The sequence below is a fragment of the Myotis yumanensis genome, unplaced genomic scaffold, assembly GCF_028538775.1.
Source record: "Myotis yumanensis isolate MYYU_CA2020_CCGP unplaced genomic scaffold, mMyoYum1.0.hap1 SCAF_3, whole genome shotgun sequence".
In the NCBI taxonomy this organism is placed as follows: Eukaryota; Metazoa; Chordata; class Mammalia; order Chiroptera; family Vespertilionidae; genus Myotis; species Myotis yumanensis.
In genome coordinates, this window is record NW_027223754.1 from 42115693 (window position 1) to 42137717 (window position 22025).

The 22025-nt window shown below is 41.6% G+C and overlaps 1 protein-coding gene across 1 annotated transcript; it reads left to right on the forward strand.

Moving 5' to 3' along the window:
* Positions 1-16564: 16564 nt before the first annotated feature.
* On the forward strand, positions 16565-17580 carry OXGR1 (oxoglutarate receptor 1). The gene has a single exon (XM_070407433.1). The coding sequence runs from the start codon at positions 16567-16569 to the stop codon at positions 17578-17580; it is 1014 nt and encodes a 337-aa protein (XP_070263534.1). The 5' UTR covers positions 16565-16566.
* Positions 17581-22025: the final 4445 nt, after the last annotated feature.

A 22025-nucleotide genomic window follows, 5' to 3' on the forward strand; every position in this document is an offset into this window, starting at 1 on the left:
TATTAAACTTTATGTTAATAATTTAAAATGTTAATTTGTTTTTAGTTAGAATGACATCAAATAGCAAATTAAAAGCAAACAAAAACCATGACAAATCAAGAAGAAAGGAAATCCTTTAAAGGCACTTTCTCTGGCTTTCTAAGCAAGGAACCCCATTTGTTCATTTTGCAATGGGCCTTGCAAAGAGCTGGCTCTGCTCAAGGCCTAATAAGTGCACAGGTCCATGGCTCCAAAAGAGAAAGCAATAACTGTCCACGCCAGGTGGTCATGTCAGGACAGAATACTGAAAGGAGCTCAGCCTTTAAAGGCAAGTGCCTATATGATAAGTACAAGGCTTCCCTGGAGTTGGTCTGTGATCATGGTTGGTCTGCAGGGTTGCGTTTTCAGGAGGGAAGTCCCCCAGTACCTGCTTCTATCTTTACACACTCTCGCTCCCCTGCTGTTGGCCCACACGGGCATCACTGTGATGTGACTGCAGGGACTAAAGAAAATCAGGTCTGGAAGCAGTCCTGAATGAAGGACAGGAGTGGCAATATTTCTCTTTCAAATAAATGTATAATAAAATAACCAAATATGGATGTATCGCTTCAAAGAATGTCACTTTGGGATTTTGGCAACCTATTTGTCCCTGGTTAAAAGTAAAATAAAACAGAAAGCTTAAATATAAGGACTCGAAAGACATCTAAAGCCGCAGGACTGGTGATCAGCATGTTTTGACACGGAGAGGAGTGTCAGGAAAGTTTGAAAAGGCCAAGAATAACCCCCTTTGAAGAAGGAATAGATTAATCAAACAGAGGGTTCTCTTCAACTATCACCGGACAGTTGTAAGAATTGGATATAGTTAAACTCACCATTGGGATTAAAGCAGGATTTACAATTAAAGAGGGTTTAAATTTTTTTTTTCAATTTATAGAAATACCAACTTGGTATAATTAGGGAGGGAGTGATAATAAATAGCTTAATAATTTCAAGTAACAATCATACATCAGGCACAAATTAGAAAAGGGCAGACCCCGGAGGAGTGTCTATAAAAAATCAAAGAAAGAAATAGCAGCTACAATTACATTACTTGTGTTTTTGCTTTTTCTAAGATAAGCCACTCTAAGATGAAACACACTTCTATCTTCACAGCTTAGCTGCACCACATTCCATTTTGGTCTCTTATTCACACCACCTCCTCCACATGCAGAGCTTGTCCATCATGGAGAGCAACTTATCTCAATTATTATTCATAAAACCCAGGCCAGCTAAAAACTATTTGGGGTTTCATACTCAAATCAGATTTCAACTTTGATTTTCCAGAGGTCAATAGGTTTGTACAGTGGTCTGTTGTATCAACAGGGCCCTAGAAAAAAATTAATCATGGAAGCAATCCAAAAGGTCAAAAGGAAGACATTGACAATGCTATAATAGAGAAATTACTGAGCCTGATATGTGTTTTTCTGAGGAATTTTAATTTAAACTCAGAATCATGGCAAAAATAAAAAGATGACATTGCTTAATGTGATTGCCGAAAGAGAAAAATGACATAAGAAACTAGCAGGGTAGGCAAATAAATTTTACTAGCTCATGATGGCCTAGTGTTTTTTAAAGAGTCTAATGAAAGAGGAGAAATTCTAACAGAGGTAGGAAGGAAAAGGAATCTTTGGCAACAAATTATTTTTTAATGTTGTTAGATGAAGGTAATTCGATCAACGTTGAGTGGTCTAGAAAATGCAAACAATTGTTACTTTAGCACCAAAGAATTTGAATCTCTGAACTTCTGACCAACTATGAGTGATTACTGTTCTGTTTACATGGTGAGTCCTGTAGGGATAGATAAGTTGAGATTAATTCTGGAACAATTTTCTTCTACTTGCTTCAAACTTAGCATCCTATGCTGGTCATTAGTAATGCCACTGGGGCTCACAAAAGTGACAAATTTCATTATGGGTACCGAGAGACTGTAGATGGAGTTTTACATGGTGAATGTCTGAGTGTATGCATGGTGGAGGATGTGGTCTTTCATGGTCATAGAGGTAAAGAGGAAGATAATATCTGTGTGATATGCTGATGTAGTAAAGTTTCTCTTAAGCTGGCAAGTGTTTGGCACTGACCTCCGAATCTATTCATCTTCCATAAAACAATAGCTAAGGAACCATGTGAGTCTAGTCCAGCCGTGGGCAAACTACGGCCTGTGGGCTGGATCCGGCCCTTTTGAAATGAATAAAACTAAAAAAAAAAAAGACTGTACCCTTTTATGTAATGATGTTTACTTTGAATTTATATTAGTTCACACAAACACTCCATCCATGCTTTTGTTCCGGCCCTCTGGTCCAGTTTAAGAACCCATTGTGGCCCTCGAGTCAAAAAGTTTGCCCATCCCTGGTCTAGTCCATCATTATTTTTATAGCTTCAAAGGTCCAAAAAAGAAAAAGAGGAAATAAAACCTTAACCACAAAAGTAAACACAGGAAGATACAAACCTGAACAAATAACCAAAATATATGATAATAAATATAACTTGATATATAAGCTATATAAGAAATGAACGAATTAATCTTTAAAGTAACAACAACGTGGTTCCTTCCTTCAGATTGTTTCCTGGGATGTCCTTTTTTCTTAGTAGAAACTTACTGATAAAATATTTAAATGCAATGCCTGCCCAACAGAGAAACTAGTGGACAATATGGTGCTAAACACATGCGAGTTAGCTCTTATTACACTTTCCTGCTCAAACACTTTTAATGGCTCCCCACTGCCTGTGTAATTAGATACAGACTTCTTAACAAACTCTGTATTAGTTACCTATTGCTGCGTAACAAATTACCACAAACTTAGTTGCTTAAAACAACACACATTTAATACCTTACGGTTTCTGTGAGTTCAGGGTTAGGAGTCCAAGCTTGACTTACCTGGTCCTTTGTTCAGGGTCTGGCCAGGCTGCAATCAAGCTGTTGGCCATGGTTGGGTTCCCATCAAAGCTCAGAGTGGACCTATCTGCTTCTAATCTCCCTGGAGTGTTGCCAAGACTCATGATTCATGGCAGCTTGCTTTCTCAGAGCCAGGATTGCAGAGGGGGGATTTAGTCTCTTCCCAATATATTCTTATGCTAATTTTTAGGACTTACTCATCCCCACTACTCTTCTAGATATACCTTTTTAAAAAAATATTCAAGGAAAACTGGACCTCATGTTATTACCTGAACATTTCCTTCAATTCTCAGCCTCCATATTTTTGCATAAACTGATGCTTCCTCCTGAATTTCCTTCTTACAAACATTTAACTTTCTCTGAATCCTATTCAATGTCTGTCTCATTTTTGAAAGGTAATATTTTGCTGACATTGCTTATGACAATCATTAATCCTGACATCTATTTTTTTATTCATTTCAGAGGAATCATCTTTAAGAAGCACTGGCTGCTGCCCAAAAGGTACATCCCAAAAGATTACACTGGTCCATGGATTGAGCCTCAGACTCCAGACCAGTTCCTCACTTCATTAATCCTTTCCTTTCCCTTGATATTCCAGGCTTCTTTTGTTTTCATATTATAGCTCTACATCACCTCCTCAGCTTCATGTGGATACCTGTCCAGGTTGTCTGGTTTTACACATACTTTCTCTGCTTTGGGTTAGAGCTGCCCTCACCTGCTTTGAATTGCCTTCCATTCAGTCTTCTTCGCTCTATTGAAATGCTTGGTTCTCATCCTCAGCTGGTTTCTTTAACTTTAAAGTATGAGAATCACCACGGAGGTTAATTACTATGCAAATCCGTGGGCCTCACTCCCAAAGTGTGTATCAGTATGTCTGGTGTGGACCCCAGGAATTTACCATTTTTTCAGGCACCATAGGAGTCTCTCATGCAGATAACCCAGAATCATACCTTGAGGAACAAGGTTGTACCTCTTCAACCTCACTTTCTAATTTCAAACCTTTCTCAGATTTCTCAAGGTTGCTTCTTCACTCTTGTCTCAATCTCAGCAGATGATGTAGCCAAATGGTTCTCAAACTTTCCTTTATGTTATAACCATCAGGGGAGCTCATAAAAATTCCAGCTCCTAACCCACTTCCCATACCAATTAAATCAGAGCTTCTTTTGGAGTTCATTATTTTTAATCAATGTATAAATACATGCAGTAAGATGCACAGATTTTTAAGTATACGGGTCAATGAGTTTTGACAAATGTATTCATCTAGGTAACCTTAATCAAGATATAGGACATTTACTTCAACCTAGAAAGTTTCCTTTTGCTCATTAGGGTCAACACTCCTCCCCTCCAGAAGCAACCATTATTCTAATTTTTATCCTCATTGATTTTTTGTTTGTTTGTTTGATCTTGATGAGATCAAGATGCAGTCATACAAAATAGTTTTCTTTGTTTCTGGCTTTTTTTGCTCAATATAATATTTTTGAGATTCATCAATGGTTGGCATCAGTAGTCTTTAAAATGTTCGAAGTATTTATAATATGTAAATATTGTTAAGTTTGAGAATCTAATTTATCCTAGTCATTTTCAACTTTGCATAGTGTGTTAACCTGGAAAACTGTAAAAACCTAAAGCAAACAAACTAACAAAAGAACACAATGATACTCATGCCCACTTTCACAGTTTCTGAATTAATTGGTCTGGGGTGAGAACTGAACATTGGTATTTTTGCAAGCTCCCCAATTGATCCTAATATTCTGGTAGCATTGAAAACCTCTGGTCTAGCCTCTCAGATAATGAAATTCCATTTCAAGTTCATGAAGATCTTCCCCATCCTTATTTCTTATCTCAGAGGGATTAGTGAATTCTTACTATATGTTAATGACTTTCTATATATTATCTCACTTAGGTCTTAAATAATCATATTATCCCAGTGTGGCAAAAGAACAAAATGGTGCTTAAAGAGAGAAGTTATACAGCTTGTAAAGGCAGGAGCCAGGATTCAAACACCAGTTTACTATTTTCAACGTCATACCTCCCATCTATTATGCCCCTTTCCTATTAATTATCCCTCAAACTTGTATTCTCCATTGGCTATTTTATTTCCATTAGTCTATAATAATGCTTAGGTTTTCTCTATCATAATAAAAAGAATAAATAAAAACTCTTCTGTAAGCATGTCAGCCTTCAAGCTACATTCTTTATTTCCATTACCTTGAAACCACAACCCCTTAAAATTTCCATTTTATAATTCCACCCATAGCACAAACTCTCGTCAGCCCCTACCACGTGACTGAAATGCTTCTCAGGTGGCTAATGATTTCCTAAAAACCCCATTCAATCATTCAGCTTAGTTTTCATTCTGTTAAAATCTTGACCACTCTTTCCCCATGTTCCTTTTCATATGCTTAACTGACTGGACAGAGCCTGTGGGAGACAGCTTGGTCTCAACTAGTAACTAAAACCTCAAAGAACTTAGTATTAATTAAGGTCAAATGAGAAATCTGATTCATGATTATAGTAATAATTGCCTAACAATAATAGTCAATTGTTATTGCCTACTATGTACCCATCTAAAGTGCTGTGCAAGATCTATCACATAGACAATGTTGTTGATTAGACAAGACTCAGGCTTATAAAACTATTATAGTTTGTAAAAGTATTAAACAGTTTAAAAATGAATAAATGCTGGATCATATGGGATAGACTACAAGAACAGCAAGTATTCAGAAGAGAAAATAATTTCTGGACAAATATACTCATAGAGTAGTTAGTATTTAATTAAGTCTTATAATATATTTAAGTCTTATAATACCTTTATGAGTACTCATAGAGTAGTTAGTATGGTCAGAAAGATGGGATAGGAAGGATGGTCCAAGCAGGGGAACCCTGCACCAACAGAGACAAAGAGCTCAACTTCTTGGTGATGGCTTTCTCTGTCCTCTGGCTTTTCCATACTTCTTTTATTTACCACATTTCCTTTAGTCTCCAATCTCCATGTCTTCCTGTTTCCATCGCCATATTTCCCATTAAAACTCTTCCTGAGCAGACTGGTAATCCCATCCTTAGCTGTGGCCATCGGTCTAGCTCTATTAGCTGCCTGGGTCTTTATCCACTCCTAAGAGACCCTAACCATCTCCCAGGTGATCCTGGAATTGGATCTAAGGATGGACAATCTAGATGATGTCTTTCCCAATCGTTCTCTAAATTCCCCAGAAAAGCCCCCTTTCAAATAAGTATCCACAACACCACATCATTATGATAACATTTAAAAACATCAAGTGATGTTTACATAGAAGCACAGCAGGCGACTCACATTGGCACAGCAATCTCATAATAGTTTTCTAAGAAACTAAACTTTGATTTTCTCTTAAGTTTTCACAACAAAGATCCATTTAATCTGGAATGGACTTTAGGGAGATGTCTTGTCCAACCTCCACTTTTCCTAGATGGAGGCCTGGAAAGGGAATTTCCTTCCCTAGCTAATTGGCTTGCTTTCCAAACACTAAAATTTAGGCCTCAAACTTCTGGGACTCTGTTCACTATGCCACTTCCTCCTCACTGAAGAAATATTGTAGAAATCTGGAAGGCATGGCAATAGTTGAATTTGTTGCCTAATAGATTATAGAAAAAACATTTGCTTTCTTTAAACAGTGCATCTTCACTAAGCAATTTTAGAAAACAAGTAAACCATTTTTAAAAAACATATGTTTATTGATTTTAGAGAGGAAGGGGGAGGGAGAGATAGAAACATCAATGATGAGAGAGAATCATTGATCAGCTGCCTCCTGCACGCCCTCCTACTGGGGATCAAGCCTGCAACCTGGGCATGTGCCCCTGACCAGAATCAAACCCAAGACCCTTCAATCCACAGACCAACGCTCTGTCCATTGAGCCAAACCAGCTAGGGCAAGTAAACCATTTTTTTAAAAATCAGGAGAATTCATCAGATAATAGAGCAGTGAAGGCCTTGGGTGGGATGGGGGCCGGGTCGAGGAAGGTAAAGGGGGGGGAGTGGCGAGGGATAGGGAGCATTTGTAATACTGTCAACAATAAAAATTAATTTAAAGAAATGAAAGTGAAAAAAAATGTCACACACAGAAAAGAAAGAATTCATCTCAGAATATCAAGACACATCATATTGTAGCCAAAGTTAAAGCAAAGTCTGACAAGCTCATATATGGTGTCTAAAAATAGAGGTTTTATCATTATTCAGGTGTGGTGAGGCTAACATAACAGGAAATGATTAGCATTGAAAAAACAGGTTGTTGTATTCACAGATCCCAAGAGGAGGGCCATGCCATACCACAGTGAGCCACAAGGGGAAGCACTAGAGTTGGGCAAGAGGTAGAAGGAGGTAGGGAACTGTGGTGAGCACCTTTATTGTGGTTTCTGCAGGAAGGAACAGGTGAAGGAGGGAAATCAGGTTTAGGATTGGCCAGTTTGAATCACTTCAGTGAAATCTGGAATATAGGGGCTGCCCTCCTAGTGTTCTGGTACCTGACCCTATGAGTGATGAAGGCAAGTGGAGAGTGGCCCAGAATGTGAGCCCAATAAAGAAGGAGGCAGGGGATATGGTCTCTGCAGGGGTTGATTTGCATTTGAAAGTACATTGTCTGGTGAGTTTTCTATCTCTAAGAATTGGTTACCACAGGAAGGACAGTCTCTTCTGTGTCACTAGGATCCCAGATATCAAAGCACCAGAATATCTATACTAATAAAAGAGTAATATGCTAATTAGGACTGATGTATTCCGGACTACCTTCCAGATGTCCTTCCGGACAAAGCCGCAGGGGCTGTGAAGGGCCCAGGCTTAGGCTGGCAGTGGCAGCAGCAGCAGGGTAATGGGGGTGGCGCCTTCCCCTGATCTGCCAGGTTGCCTCCCACAGAGGGAGGCCAGACTGCGGCTTAGGCCGGGGGCTGAGGCAGAGGTGGTTAGGGGCAATCAGGCCAGCAGGGGAGCAAGTTAGGGGCAATCAGGCCGGCAGGCAGAGTCAGTTAGGAGTGATCAGGCAGGCAGGCAGAAGGGTTAGGGGCGAACAGGCAGGCAGGCAGGCGAGCAGTTAGGAGTCAGTGATCTGGATTGTGAGAGGGTGCAGGCCAAGCTGTAGGACCCCACCCCTACCCCAACCCCCATGCATGAATTTCCGGCAGTCAGACATCCCCCGAGGGGTCCCAGATTGGAGAGGGTGCAGGCCGGGCTGAGGGACCCCCCCTCCCATGCATGAATTTTATGCACTGGGCCTCTAGTAGAAAATAATAGACATGGTTAATGCAAATGGCCAAGAATGATGAGAAATGATAACCAGGAGAGAGAGAAGTAGAATGGTCCACATTGGCACTCATGATTTGTTCCTTTCTTACTCAACTCTGAGTAAGAACTAAGTCTATGTTGCTCTTGCTTCTTCCCCACTGCCAACCTCCAACTCCATAACAAATAGCTGTTTGGAGAATGCCACTTGAATCTGCCTTCTCTGCAGTACATGGGGCTTTCTAAAGCAGGAGGCTTTCAAATGTCACTGCTTTAACTAAGAGGAACTCTGAGTATCCAGATTATCCTGGAAATAAGCCTCATCGCCTGCCTCAAAGGAGCCTCTGCAGCACCTGTGCTGCTCAAATACGTATGAATTAAGTGCTGGAATTCTGTTCTATCGGGTGCTCATTTTAGAGAAGAAAGTGCATTTTTGAATCTGGACAAGAGACCAATTTTAAATGGAAGTTAAATTTTACCCTTATGTAAGACCGACTTAGGGTTATTAAAAGATAACTTCAAGGTCCTCAACTAAAAGCTTAAAATATAGTCTAAATTAATGACATTTTCTGATGCAAATTGTTTTAAAGATAAATTATATTATTCTCTTTATTCAGAGATGTATGAGATCTATATTGGCTAGTGTTTTATTTTCTCCAACAAATGATTCCTCTTACGTGAGGATTTTGAGTTGTAGTAAGAAGTAATATTTACAGATAAACAATAAAATATAAAATAGGCAACTCATAAAAATCATCTTGCCAATGGAGCCAATTTATGGAGTGTTGGATTATAGCTCAGTGTTTCTGACAAAGCAATGGCTTCAATCAAGTGGACCAGTCACCCCCCAGCTCAGAGTAGTAAGGACAGAAGGCTGGTGGCTTTGGTCTTACACAGGCCTCCCCCCAGCCCAGTCCTCAAATTTGTCACTTGGGTTTCTCTAATTCTCAGTGTCCTCTTTTGCAAAGTGAGACTATAAGAGTGGATTTTTAAAACAAAATTTTAAAGATTGTGGTAAAATACACATAACATAAAATTTACTGTCTTAACCATTTTTAAGTGTACGCTGAGTGGCATTAAGTCCATTCACATTGTTGCACTACCGTCACCACTGTCCATCCATAGAACTCTGCTCATCTTGTAAAACTGAAACTCTGCACAAGATTAAACCAGGAGTGGGGAATGTCTGGCTTGTAAAATCATTTAGTCAAGCCCTGCCAAGTTATTAGGGGTGAGTTAATTAAATGTTTGACCAAATAGAGCAGGCTAATGTTTAAGTTTATAATTTTGTATGGCCCACTAATCTATATATATAAAAAGCCAGTGACCAGAATGCCAGAATGACTGAAACAACTGGTCACTATGATGCTCACTGCAGCTGGCCAATGGGCCCAATCAGGGGCGGGACTGGCCAGCTAACTGCCAGTGGCCCCTCCCCCTGGCTGGCCCTACCCCAATTGTCCCTCCCACGATTGGGAGCGGGGCCAGCCGGCCAACCTCCCGCACCCCTTCTGCCCCCCTCCCCCCAACTGGCCTGACCCCAACCAGTCCCCATCGGAGTGGGCCAGCCAGACCCCACCTGTGCATGAATTTGTGCACCAGGCCTCTTGTGATGTTATAAATATCCAAATGGCCCTTGGCAGATAAAAGGTTCCCCACCCCTGCATTAAACAAACACTTCCCATTCCCTCTTCTTACAGCCCCTGGCAACCACCATGCTGTTTTCTGTCACTATTAATCTGACTACTCTATGTTCCTCATACAGGTAAAATCATAAAGTGTTTGTCCTTTGGTGACTAACTTATTTCACTTATCATAAGGTTCATTCATGTTGTAGAATGTGCCAGAATTTCCTTCCGAAGTCCATTGTGTGCATATATCACATTTTGTTTATCCATTCATTCACCTTTGAGCAGTTGCATTGCTTCTACATTTTGGCTACTGTCAATAATGCTGCTATGAACATGGATATACAAATATTTGAATCCCTGTTTTCAATTTTTTGGGGTGTAAACCCAGAAGTGGAATAGCTAGATCATATAGTAATTCTATTTTTAAGTTTGTGAGGAACCATCATTCCATTTTACATTTCTAGGACTGGATATTTTTAACTGTCCCTTCCACATCTAAAATTTTAGGAACCAATACTTGTTTTAAAAAAATTCTCTTGAAGCAATTTCCTCTTTACCTGGAGATCTGCATCCATTAAACAAACAGCGAGGGAAATGCTCAAATGTCTTTCACCCCAGAAGGCCTTTCCTGACCTCTCTTTATCTTTGTAACACTTGGGTTACGTCCACTTACAGCACCCTTATTTACTAGGGTCAAACCTTAATCACTTTTTAAATTAAGTTGTTGTTTTTTCAAGAACATGAGCTTTGGGAAGGCAGAGGTCATGTCTAATTCTTTATCTCCTCAATGCCTGATACAGAATAATTAAGCAGCAACGGCCTATTGAGTGAATGTGTGGATAGACTGAAATAAAATAGGGCCAAATAATTCCACACGACAAATTGAGGAAGTGATAAAAGTGGTAAAATCGGAGAATAATTTTTCTCTGGATGCAAAATATTTCCCAGGAGAGGCTGGGACCCAAATAATAGTAATGGTCAGCATGATAATTAAAATACCTAATACAGTGCTGCCCCAACCATCAGCTAGGGAGCATCTTCCTCGCGTGGGCTCTGGGATACCTGCTTTAACATTCCTGCTCCTGCACGCTGGCATGCAGGAGGCTGCACTGGTTGTTTTCTTACCCCTCAGCACGGCAGTGCAGAAGGGGCATTCAATGCCCATCTGTGGCAGAGCCAGGAAGGGGCTTTCTCCCTGTGTCCACATTAGGCAATACAGAAAACTCATGTTTGATGCTGGGAGGACCTTAGCGTCCAGTTCTCTTGGATGATGTAGCTGAGTTTCAGAGAAGGGAAGAGGCTGTTCCCCAGCCATGTGGCAAGAGGGCTGCATCCTAGATTTGGAGGTGCAGACACATGCTCTCCCCACACAGTTACGACCTATTTTTAAACCACCTTGCTGAGTGATGGAGGGCAGACGCTTAAGTGGACACAATGAAAAGACACATCTCTAATTGAATGGGCCAAAATTGAAGCCGCGTCCATCCGACGCTAAATAAAAGGCCCTGGACGGCGGGCAAGCAGGTGATATTTCTGGATTGCAACCCCCCTGGGCAAGAAGCCCTCTTGCCAGTCTGTGTTTGCACCTCTGCAAATACTCCCTTTGGGCAATTTTGCACCAAACCGGTATGAAGAATGTCCAGAGATCGCGGGGCGTAGAAACGATTGTCCCTGTGTCGGCCTGGAAAGCAGCAAAAGGAGGATAGGATGCTGTCTGCTGTCTGCTGGGGCGACCAGAGCTCGCACCTGCTCCCTGGGCTTGGTGGGGTGGGCGGGGCAGGGGCGGCGCGCTGGCCTCCGGGCCTCCGCTGGGACCATCCCGCCGCCAGGGAGCAGCCGCGCTGCGCTCCAGAGGCCAAGGCCACTCGGCGGCGCGCAGGGTGCCAGGTGAGCTGCGATGGGGGAGCGGGACCCTGCGGACCCCAGGGCGCTGGTGCAGGGGGCCAGCGCTGGTCTGGGCGTGGGGGCGCGGGTGCCTCGAGCCTGGGGGGCGGGGGAAAGAGCCCCCGGACACGTACCTGCGGCCGGACAGGGGACAGACAGAAAGTGTCCCCAACTTCTCTAGGAGGCAGCAAGAGCACTCCACATCCTCGCAGGGAGCTGGAGTGCATTGGGGGGAAAATAAAGGCCTTGGATGTTGAGAGATTTGCCTCAGACAAACCTGGAGAAGTTCTAGCCTGCCTTCCTATCTCGTGCCTTTTTCATGACCAAGCTTGGCCCTTTGGGGGGCCTTTGGGGACAAACTAGAGAGTTCATCTCTGACCCCGATTGATTGACTGACTGACTGAGTCTGCACTGCAAATATGTTCTTAGATCACACTGTGTTGTTCTGGGCTTTATGGTGAGCAAAGCCCAGAGACGCTGGCCCACAACCCCTGTCCTCCGACCCCTCACATGAACAAAGCAACAAAACCTTTTCCTCTGGAATGCCTTTCTTCTGTCTTGCCTTGTTTCATTGCTACAGATTAAGCAAACAGGTTTGTCTCCAAACCTCCAAATTGGATGCGAAATTGTGGTGTCTATGTGTGCATTTCTGAGGAGAGCTTCCATAGATTTTATTTGATTCTCCTAAAGATGAAATAGCTAAATGCACAGCTTTGGGCCCGTCAACATGGATGTCCTGATGGTCTCTGTCTTTGGAGGGCCTGAGTTTCAGATTCTTATTTGAAAGCTGGGATTCGGGGAGATGTTGGAGGGAGAGATTCTCTCAGGGTTCAGGGAGGACAATATTCACCCACCAGCACAGATTTGTCTGAGCTGAGAACTGGTCTGTTTTTCACTGGTAGGAGATAAAATGAGTTTGCAAATATATCGTGAGGAAACCAAGGTGAATCTTTGTGAATGGGAGGCCTATCCTGGTTTCTTCTTGGTAACCAAAAGTGAGCCCCGCGGTGGAGTTTCCAGGAGCGCTGAGGGAAGGTGAGAGGTGCAACGGTCCAAGTTTATAGGCCCCTGGTCCACTGGAAACTTGGGAGAAGAAGGAGGGATTGGATGTTAAGTCAGCCTTGGAGAGCACCAGGAAAACCTGGGGTGTATGTGGGGGTAAGGCTGAGGGATGCCCTGTGGCGGGGGTGGGGGGGGTGGGGTTGTTACTACAAAATTGACAGATATCCTTGAAAAATCACATTTCATCAGTAACCCCACTTTACTTGTTCCCACCAAATGGGCAGGAATACTATAGACATAAGGAAGTAAAAGCTGCCAAGTGAGTAGAGGCAGTTTTTCTGGTCCTGCCCCCATTATCCCAGAGTGAGGTTCATAGACAGGCTGGCCCTAGGATAATGGTCCCCAAAACACTGACATCCTGCAGGTAGCTTCAAGCAATCCCAATCTCTTCCCAATGTTAGAGAAAAAATAGAGGGTAAAATTATAATGTGGTTTTTTTTTCCTTTATAAAATTTCCCCAAATCTTCAGTGCCTGCTTTTATTTGTGTGACATCTTGTTTAGGTCAGAATTATATATCTGGTTACATTGAGACGTGAGAGATCATTATTTCCAGCTTAAAAAACACCCATCAGTTCTAGGTGGCCTGAGATCCACTGTTGTCGCAGAGTAGGGAATACATCTCATTACTCTTTAATGTCCTTTGAATGGAAATGCTTCCCTTGTGGACACCCGGTGCTCTGGTGGCAGCAGTGAATGGCACAGGACCTGGGGCTGTCGAGGAAAGAAACTGCCTCATTCTACTTGGCTCGCAGCCCAGAACAGTGTTTGTCTGCTGTTCTTAACTTCACAGGTATTTTGTAAACTTAAACCACTCTTTTGGCGAGCTTTATGGGAGAGGGGTTAAATTGCTTAGCCCCTCCTCCCTTACAGTTGGTCAGTCCGCTTCATTAAATCCCAAGCTGAATTGCTGTTTTTCAAATAATAAAGTGGTTGTTTCTACTTACAACTTGTCTTTTCCTGATAGGTTTATTGGTTAAAATGGCCCCATCACACCGCAGAGGTTTATTTGGCAATGACAGAAATTAATTTTGCCCCTTACTTAAAGTCATTAAAGAACCACGCTTTTTAAAAACATAATAATAGTAACAATAAGTGCTGCTTCACTAGCCCTTCAGCACAAGATACATTTTATTGATGTTGCTCATTGTTCTTTTATGTATTCAGCAAATATTTATTGAGCACCTTCTGTGAGTTGGGCCCCTGTTTCTGCTTTCAAGGAGTTGACAGATAAGCCCTGTGGACTTGAATCTTGATTTGCTTAGAGCTGACTTCGGGAGGGGACGCTTCAGGAGGGCCCTGACCATGGCCATATTCGTTGGGTTTCCATTGCTGCCTCCTCTCCATGCATGAGTCCATTCCCCCTGGTGTTGGCCAAGGGAGAAGCCATTCACTGTGGTTTCCTGCCTCACAGCACCCTTGCTGGTCAGCAGTGCCTGACTCCTGTCATCTCCATGGCTGTGTAGGTGCTGGTTCTGCGAAGAGCATGGCCAGTGAACGTCAATTAACTAGACAAGGAGAGAAGCATTCACTCTGGGTAGGTCATGCATGGTCCCAGGGAGCACTGATTTCTCTTGGGAGGATCCTAACAACTGCCCAGTGGCAAGTTACACATCCCTGGGCTACTGTTTTTCTAATTCATTCAGAATAAAAGTAATAAATGTTTAAGTGCTTTCTAATCTGCACCTAACATGAGAGCTGGAAGAATATATTCAACACCAACCAACAGGGAAGGATTCTACTAGTTTTGGATTGGTTCAGCTGGGCCAGTCAGAAGGATATTTCTGTTGCTCCACTGAGGAAAAGCTTGATGGTGCAGATTTTATTACCAGATAATAGCAGTAATGGTGGCAGGCGCTGATATAGATGTGCCATGCACCTGTCAAAACACTTTATGTAGATTAACTCATTTAGTCTTCTCTCAACCCAAAGTGGGTACCATTATTATTGACATTTTAGCTTTGGATCAGACAATTTAGAAGTCTGATTTATTGAGCACTTATTTCCCTCTTGCCTACTCATTGTGAGAGGCAGCCCAGCTCTGCAAACAGACTTGCCCTGTTCTCTAACTGGATTCAGTATTAACTAGCAGTATTACCTTGAGCAAGTCATTGCCTTTCTGTGCCTTAGTTTTCTCATCTGTAAAATGGGGTGATGAGGGCACTATTCCATTAGGCTGCTGTCAGGATTGAATGAATGTACATATGTAAGATACTTAGAAGGGTGCTTTGTACACAGGAGGCACTATGATGTTTATTATTAGCTATTCTTTTTCTTTCCAGCTTCATCTGCCAATGCCCCCTAATATAGCAGCCATGCTGAGCTACTTAGAGTTCCCCTGGACCTCCTCAACTCTGTCATACGTCGCTGCCTTTGCATATGCTATTTTCTTGCCTAGAATGACTTTCCTACCCTCTTGCTATGTCAGCTTACATGTTCCCTCACATGTAACTTACCTTTAATGCCCTCTGTTATTCTCCAGGTAGCTGTTCCCACTCTTCATTAAGATCTTAGCAGCCTTGTACCATTCATCTATCAAAGGACTTAGTGGTTAACAATTACCTAACAATTATTGAGCACTTATGTGCCCAGTAGTGTCCCATGTATTTTTCTTGATTTTCTTTTTATATATTGACAGCTCTATGAGGTAGGGTTATATTTGCTTAAATTATTTCCGTGTTCATCCCCCCCAGTAGACTGTGATAGTCGCTTGTACATTTGTGTGTTATTCATTTCGTATCTCTAGGACCTGGCAGAGTGCCTAATTAATACACAGTGGGCACTCCATAAATGTAAAGGGGATGCATTTTTACCAACAGCTGTTTACATTCAAATAATAAGCTAATTGTAAGTAATTCTTTTATAGAATCTTCATGCTTTTCTCACTGCAGAAATTCACTCTCAAAATTTTAGAAAACACTGATAAGAAAGAAGAAGGAAGTCCAAATCCCACTCCTCCCAGCCCTAGAGAGTCTAAACAACTTGCTTAGGGAAACACAGCTGGCTACTCATCAACCCAACTGAGACTCCAGGTCAGGCATCTGGTGATAGAGCCCAAGCTCTTAAGGCTGTGATACTGTTGCTCCTCTTCCTCTCCACCTCCAGCCGCCCCCCCCCCCCTCCGCCCTCCACCCCACACACAATGAACAAATTATGTTAGCTTATTAATGTGGCTTGGAAGAGCTGAAATTTGAAATGAAATCTACCATACAAACAGCGGTGCAATGCATGAAATCTACATTTTAAAAAATTTTAGTATTCAGTCTTTTCATGCCTTTGTCCTTTCTGTTCTGTCAGTTTTTTAGAGGCAGCGTAGTGAGCTAAGGTAGAAAGAGCATAGCTGCGGCCCTGCCCTTGGAAGTGTTAGCAGGGACAGGTTGCATAACCTCCCTCAGCCTTAGTTTCTTCCGTGAAAGGGCTATAATAAGAAACACTTCTCAGAGTTTTGTCAAGTAAGGCAGCCAAGTGCTTGATCCATGGTGGGTCTTGCCCAACAGAAATCTTGCCAAATTGTTTTCCCCATGTGGGTGTTTTCTTCCCCACTCCTTCATTTTAATCCTCATGGTAATTTAACTTTTACATTATTATTAGATGTCTTTAGTAACTTGCCTCACAGCCATTTTCTTAGAAATTCAATTTCATCTCCTGATGAAAGAGAAAAAAAAAGTGGCAATTTAAAAATGTTAGAGCAATTTTCATTTAAAAGTGGATCAATGTTTTCCTTACCCTGTCGTTAATGTTTTCTGTTTTCTTTTTATCAGCGAGTTACTTCTCAGTCGACTCATATTGCCAAACTGCCCTCTCTTGTTTTCTTACAAGATGAAAGGAGACAACCATGAATGAGCCACTAGACAATTTTACAAACACTTCTGATTTCCCCGATTATGCAGCTGCTTTTAGAAATTGCACTGATGAAAAAATCCCACTCAAGAAGCACTACCTCCCTGTTATTTACGGCATCATCTTCCTGGTGGGCTTTCCGGGGAACGCAGTAGCAATTTCCACTTACATTTGCAAAATGCGGCCCTGGAAAAGCAGCACCGTCATCATGCTGAACCTGGCCTGCACCGACCTGCTCTATCTCACCAGCCTCCCTTTCCTGATCCACTACTACGCCAGCGGCGAAAACTGGATCTTTGGGGATTTCATGTGCAAGTTCATCCGCTTCGGTTTCCATTTCAACCTGTACAGCAGCATCCTCTTCCTCACCTGCTTCAGCATCTTCCGTTACTTTGTGATCAGCCGCCCGATGAGCTGCTTCTGCATTCACAAAACTCGGTGGGCCGTGGTGGCCTGTGCTGGGGTGTGGATCATTTCCCTGGTGGCTGTCATTCCCATGACTTTCCTGATCACATCAACCACCAGGACCAACAGCTCTGCCTGCCTTGACCTCACCAGTTCAGATGACCTCACTACCATCAAGTGGTACAATCTGATTTTGACGGCCACGACCTTCTGCCTTCCCCTGGTGATAGTGACACTCTGCTATGCAATGATTATCTACACCCTCAACCAAGGGCCGAGGGCTCACAGCGGCCTGAAGCAGAAAGCTCGGAGGCTAACCATCCTGCTCCTTCTTGTGTTTTATATATGTTTCTTACCCTTCCATATCTTGAGGGTCATTCGGATTGAATCTCGCCTGCTTTCCATCAGCTGCTCCGTTGAGAATCAGATCCATGAAGCTTACATCTTTTCTAGACCCTTGGCCGCCCTGAACACCTTTGGCAACCTGTTACTGTACGTGGTGGTCAGCGACAACTTTCAGCAGGCCATCTGCTCCATGGTGAGATGCAAAGTGAGTGGGGACCTGGAGCAAGCAAAAAAGATCAGTTATTCAAACAACCCTTGACAAACCTCATTTACTCAACCAAAGAGAAAAGCCTACTGGTACTGCCCTGTACTTTCTAATTAGGCCAGAATATCTCCTTCAGTGGAACTCAGTAAACATTGTGCATTCATGTGTCAAGGCCAGGGCAGAACTGCTGGAGTCCTTTGCAACCCATTGGTTGAGTTCCTTCCTTAGGTAGACCTAAGAATGGGCTACATGCATATCAGTAAAGGGTTAAAATGTACAACTGGAACTATTAAAACTCAGGGCCCTGTCAGAGGGAGAACACTGGCCCTCGGTCTCAGTAAGTTAGCACCTATAGGAGAAAGACAACTTTCACTCATGGTTTTATACTCCTTCATACTGGGGCCTATTTGTACCGAACCCCAAGACTATTCAAGGCACTATTTGTATCTTTTTCAATATTCTTTTTTTTTTTTTTTTTACATTTCATACCTTTAAACCTCTTTTTCAAATTTTGCTTTGAGATTATTAAACTATATTTTTCACTAAGCTTTAGTCAATTTTGTAGATTAAAGCAAGTCAGTACCATCCACTTGAGATATTCAAAGATGTCAATGCAAATGACTAAAATGAATACCTGCAAGGTAATTGGGGTATTATAACTATTGTTATAGATAATTTTTCAAGTTGTTATTAGATTTATAAAAATTATCAAGTTAATATTGGTTATTACCAACATGTTCTGGGGAGGGAGGAGGAACTTTTGGGGAGCAGAAGTACTTTTAAATATCATGTATATATTGTGTATTAAACAAAATCTAACATATTTGTTATTTCTCTCTGTGGGAAAATATTTCAGGAAATACTAATTCTCTTTACATACCTTTCTCTTTTGTGACTATCATGAAATTATGACTTCTATTACAATAGCTAAGCTATTTTTGAATTGTGTATATGCTTAATTGTCACTAAGTATAAATATCTGAGAAAATGCCTAGTCTGAATATTTATACACCTAGCAAATGTGTTGGTATAATTAATAAACTAATTTTAAAATCATTAGATCGGCTGGTAATATTTTTCTGTGAAAACACAGCTTTGCCACAATTATATTTAGATGAAGGTTATGTTTACAAAACAAAAATAATTCCAACAATTGGTTCTAGAATAAGGCTGGAGTAGATGATTTAAGCAGAAGAAAGGTTACCATAGGAACTCTTTGTGGTTTCCAGGTTCTTCTAGGACATTACATCTGATATAGACCGAATTAAGGACCTCTCTTTGCCGGGCATGCCCGGATGAGAAAGAGGAAAGTCAATAGTTCTTTACATGAACTTTCTGGATGATGGAATTCTCTCCACTCATCACCTTCCAAGTCATCTCTACTCCTGGACCTCACTAGAGCATATGGAATGAGCTATTTCACTAGAGGGCCAAGCATGCCTGTCCATGTGGCTGCACAGCACAGAGTAGTATTCAAGGGTCCATTTGGAACCTGGACACTAGGTAGTTCTCCTCTCCCCTCTCCCTACTACCCAGCCCAGCTCCTGGGGCAACACCAAAGTGTAATCAGATTAGCCTTTATACCACGGCTGCTGTTATTCTAGTCCAGGGCATAAACCCCTTATTTATCTCCTCCCCTCCCCTCCCCTCCCCTCCCCTCCCCTCCCCTCCCCTCCCCTCCCTTCCCCTCCTTTCCCCTCCCCTCCCCTCTCTTTCTCTCTCTCTCTCTCTCTCTCTCTCTCCCTCTCCCTCTCCCTCTCTCTCTCTCTCCCTCTCTCTCTCTCTCTCCCTTATTTCAAAGTCTTCACCCACCTGAGAAAAATCACTTCAATCTCCTTCATGTCTATTTCAACTTGTCTCTGTAGCTTCTTTTATCCCTTTCATTCTATCAATTTACAGAACAATAAATCATCTCTCTGATATTAATTCTTCCACTTTGTCTTTGGTCCTTATTCTGCTTTCTTAGGAACCTCCTCTGACAACCAATCCCACTTTCTCCATTTTTTAACATTTCTATTACCCTGGATAATTGACCTTAGCTTGGGAAAGTGTATAATTTTCCTTTATCCTCAAAATACCTTCCTTGGATTCAGCTGTTCTGTCATTTTCTTATCTGGCTTGTTCCCTGCAGTTATGGGTCAGGTTCAGATGACTGTCTGCCTCCCAGGGTTCTGCTGAGAGAATATAATCACACAGATCCAAGCTAAATTGGATTCAAAGGGTAAGTTTTATTTTCCAAAGTAAAGAGTTCAGGGCTGTTCAGGGCTAATTGTGCTGGAGGATGCAGTTTGGAACTGAGGCCAAAAAAGAGATTGATGATACTTTCAAGGCCAGAATGGGACCCGAATGACCTTGCCTCACATGCCCAGTTGTAGGCAGAGAAAGTGTAGGAACAAAAGGCAGAGCTCTGACTGTCTGCCAGGGAGGGAGCTGCCTGCTTGGTCTGCTGTCTGCACAAGGACTGGAGGCTCAAGGCAAGCTCACTGCCTCTGATATGGAACTTTTTTTCAGAAAAAAAGCCTGTAATGAACTTTGGAGACACAGTAACTCCTTCATTTTGTTTTTTAATTTAATATCATGGAAATTTTAAGTATTCACAAAATTAGAGAAAGTGATAAAATGACCTCACATACCCATGCCTTAATTTCATCAATAATCAACACCCTACCATGCTTCTCCTGTTAACCCACCTTAGTGCCTGTGTGTCCTCCTGGACTAGTGCAGGCCATTTTGGTTTCCCCCGAGAAGGCCCCCAGAGGGGGCAGTGCAAGATATTGATAACCACAAGTTGAACCTGGCTCATGTGGCTCAGTGGTTGAGTGTCAACCTATGAACCAGGAGGTCACGGTTCAATTCCCGGTCAGGGCACATGCCCAGGTTGTGGGCTCGACCCCCACTGTGGGACATGCAGGAGGCAGTGGATCGATGGTTCTCTCTTGTCATTGGTGTTTCTATCTCTCACTCTCTCTCCCTTCCTCTCTGAAATTAATAAAAATATATTTAAAAATGAATAAAACATATTTAAAAAACAAACAAACAACAACTACAACATCATGGAGCACTTAAGACTAAACATTACTTCCTGTTCTAATTTTATTCTTAAATTCTACCCAGCAACACCATTCGATATAATAATCTTCCTGATACTATATAATGAGCCCAAATGATATCAAATGATACAAGGCCAGCAATGTAAAAATGCCTAAGGTCGAGAGCCCTTTCCATTATTGAGCTACAGGAAGAAATTAAAGTATAATTTTTATGTTATTTTCCTTCAGCACTTTCATCTAAATATTTTCTATTATCTTCCTTTCATTAATCCTGCCATATATATATATATATGCAATTTGCTATTAAACCCATTAGGATAATTCCTAATGTCAGATATTATATTTTTTATCATTTATAGAATTTACATTGGATTCTCTTCACTAGTGCTACCATTTCAGTGAATTTCTTCCCCTTATAATCTATTTTGGTCTGTTTTTCCCATCTTTTCTAGAATTGAATAATCATAGGTATTTTAAAGTCCTTATCTGTCCACTTCAATATCTGGATTACCTTTGAGTCTGCTTCTATTGTCTGCAATTTTCCTTATGTTTATGGGTTACGTGATCCTGTCTCCTTGCATGTCTACTTTTTTTTTATGAAATGACAGAAATTGAATATGAAAGAATCAATAAGGCTACCCTGAGAGATTTTTGTTAGTTTATTGTTCTATTATAAAATTTCCATTCAATTTCACTTCTCTTATACAATTCTCTCTTATTCACTAAATAAATCGTATTTTTCTTTGACTCTTTAGATGTATTTATATTGCTGTTTTAACATATTTGTCTATTAAATCCAGCATCTTGTTTGTATTACTTCTCTCTGGATGCTATAATAGATTACTGCAAATTCAGTGGCTTAAATTATACCACAACCTTTCTCTCTCTCAGAGGTCAGAAGTCTGAAATCAGTTTCACTGGACTAACGCCAAGGAGTTGGCAGTCCTCCCTTACTCCTGAAGGCTCGAGAGGAGAATTAATTTCCTTGCATTTTCTTGCTTCCATAAGCCACCTTCCATCTTCAAAGCCAGTTCCATATCATCTCCAAATCTCTCAGACCTGTGCTTCTATCTAAATCCCTCCTCTCTCTAATTCTCCTGTCTTTTTATAATTGAAACTCTTGCAATTGCATTGGGCCTACCCAGATAATCCAGGATAATTTCCTCATCTCAAAATCCATAATTTAATCACATCTGCCAAGTCCCTTCTACTATGTAATGTAGCATAGTCACAGGTTCTAAAGATTAGGAAGAGGACATTTTTGGAAGGCTATTATGCAACCTACCGCAGCGGTTTCTTAAATAACAACTGGCTAAAGTAACAATAATAACCATGTAGAGTGTCCTTGAGGTCAGTTTTTAATTGCTTTTCTTTTCTTGGCTATTGGACATGTTTTTTTCTGTTTTGTGTGCGTAATGGTTTTTACTGATTACTGGATATTATAAATAA

What these genes read in the sequence shown, in the direction of transcription:
- OXGR1 (XM_070407433.1), top strand. Translation starts at nt 16,567, where the DNA reads ATGAATGAGCCACTAGACAATTTTACAAACACTTCTGATTTCCCCGAT.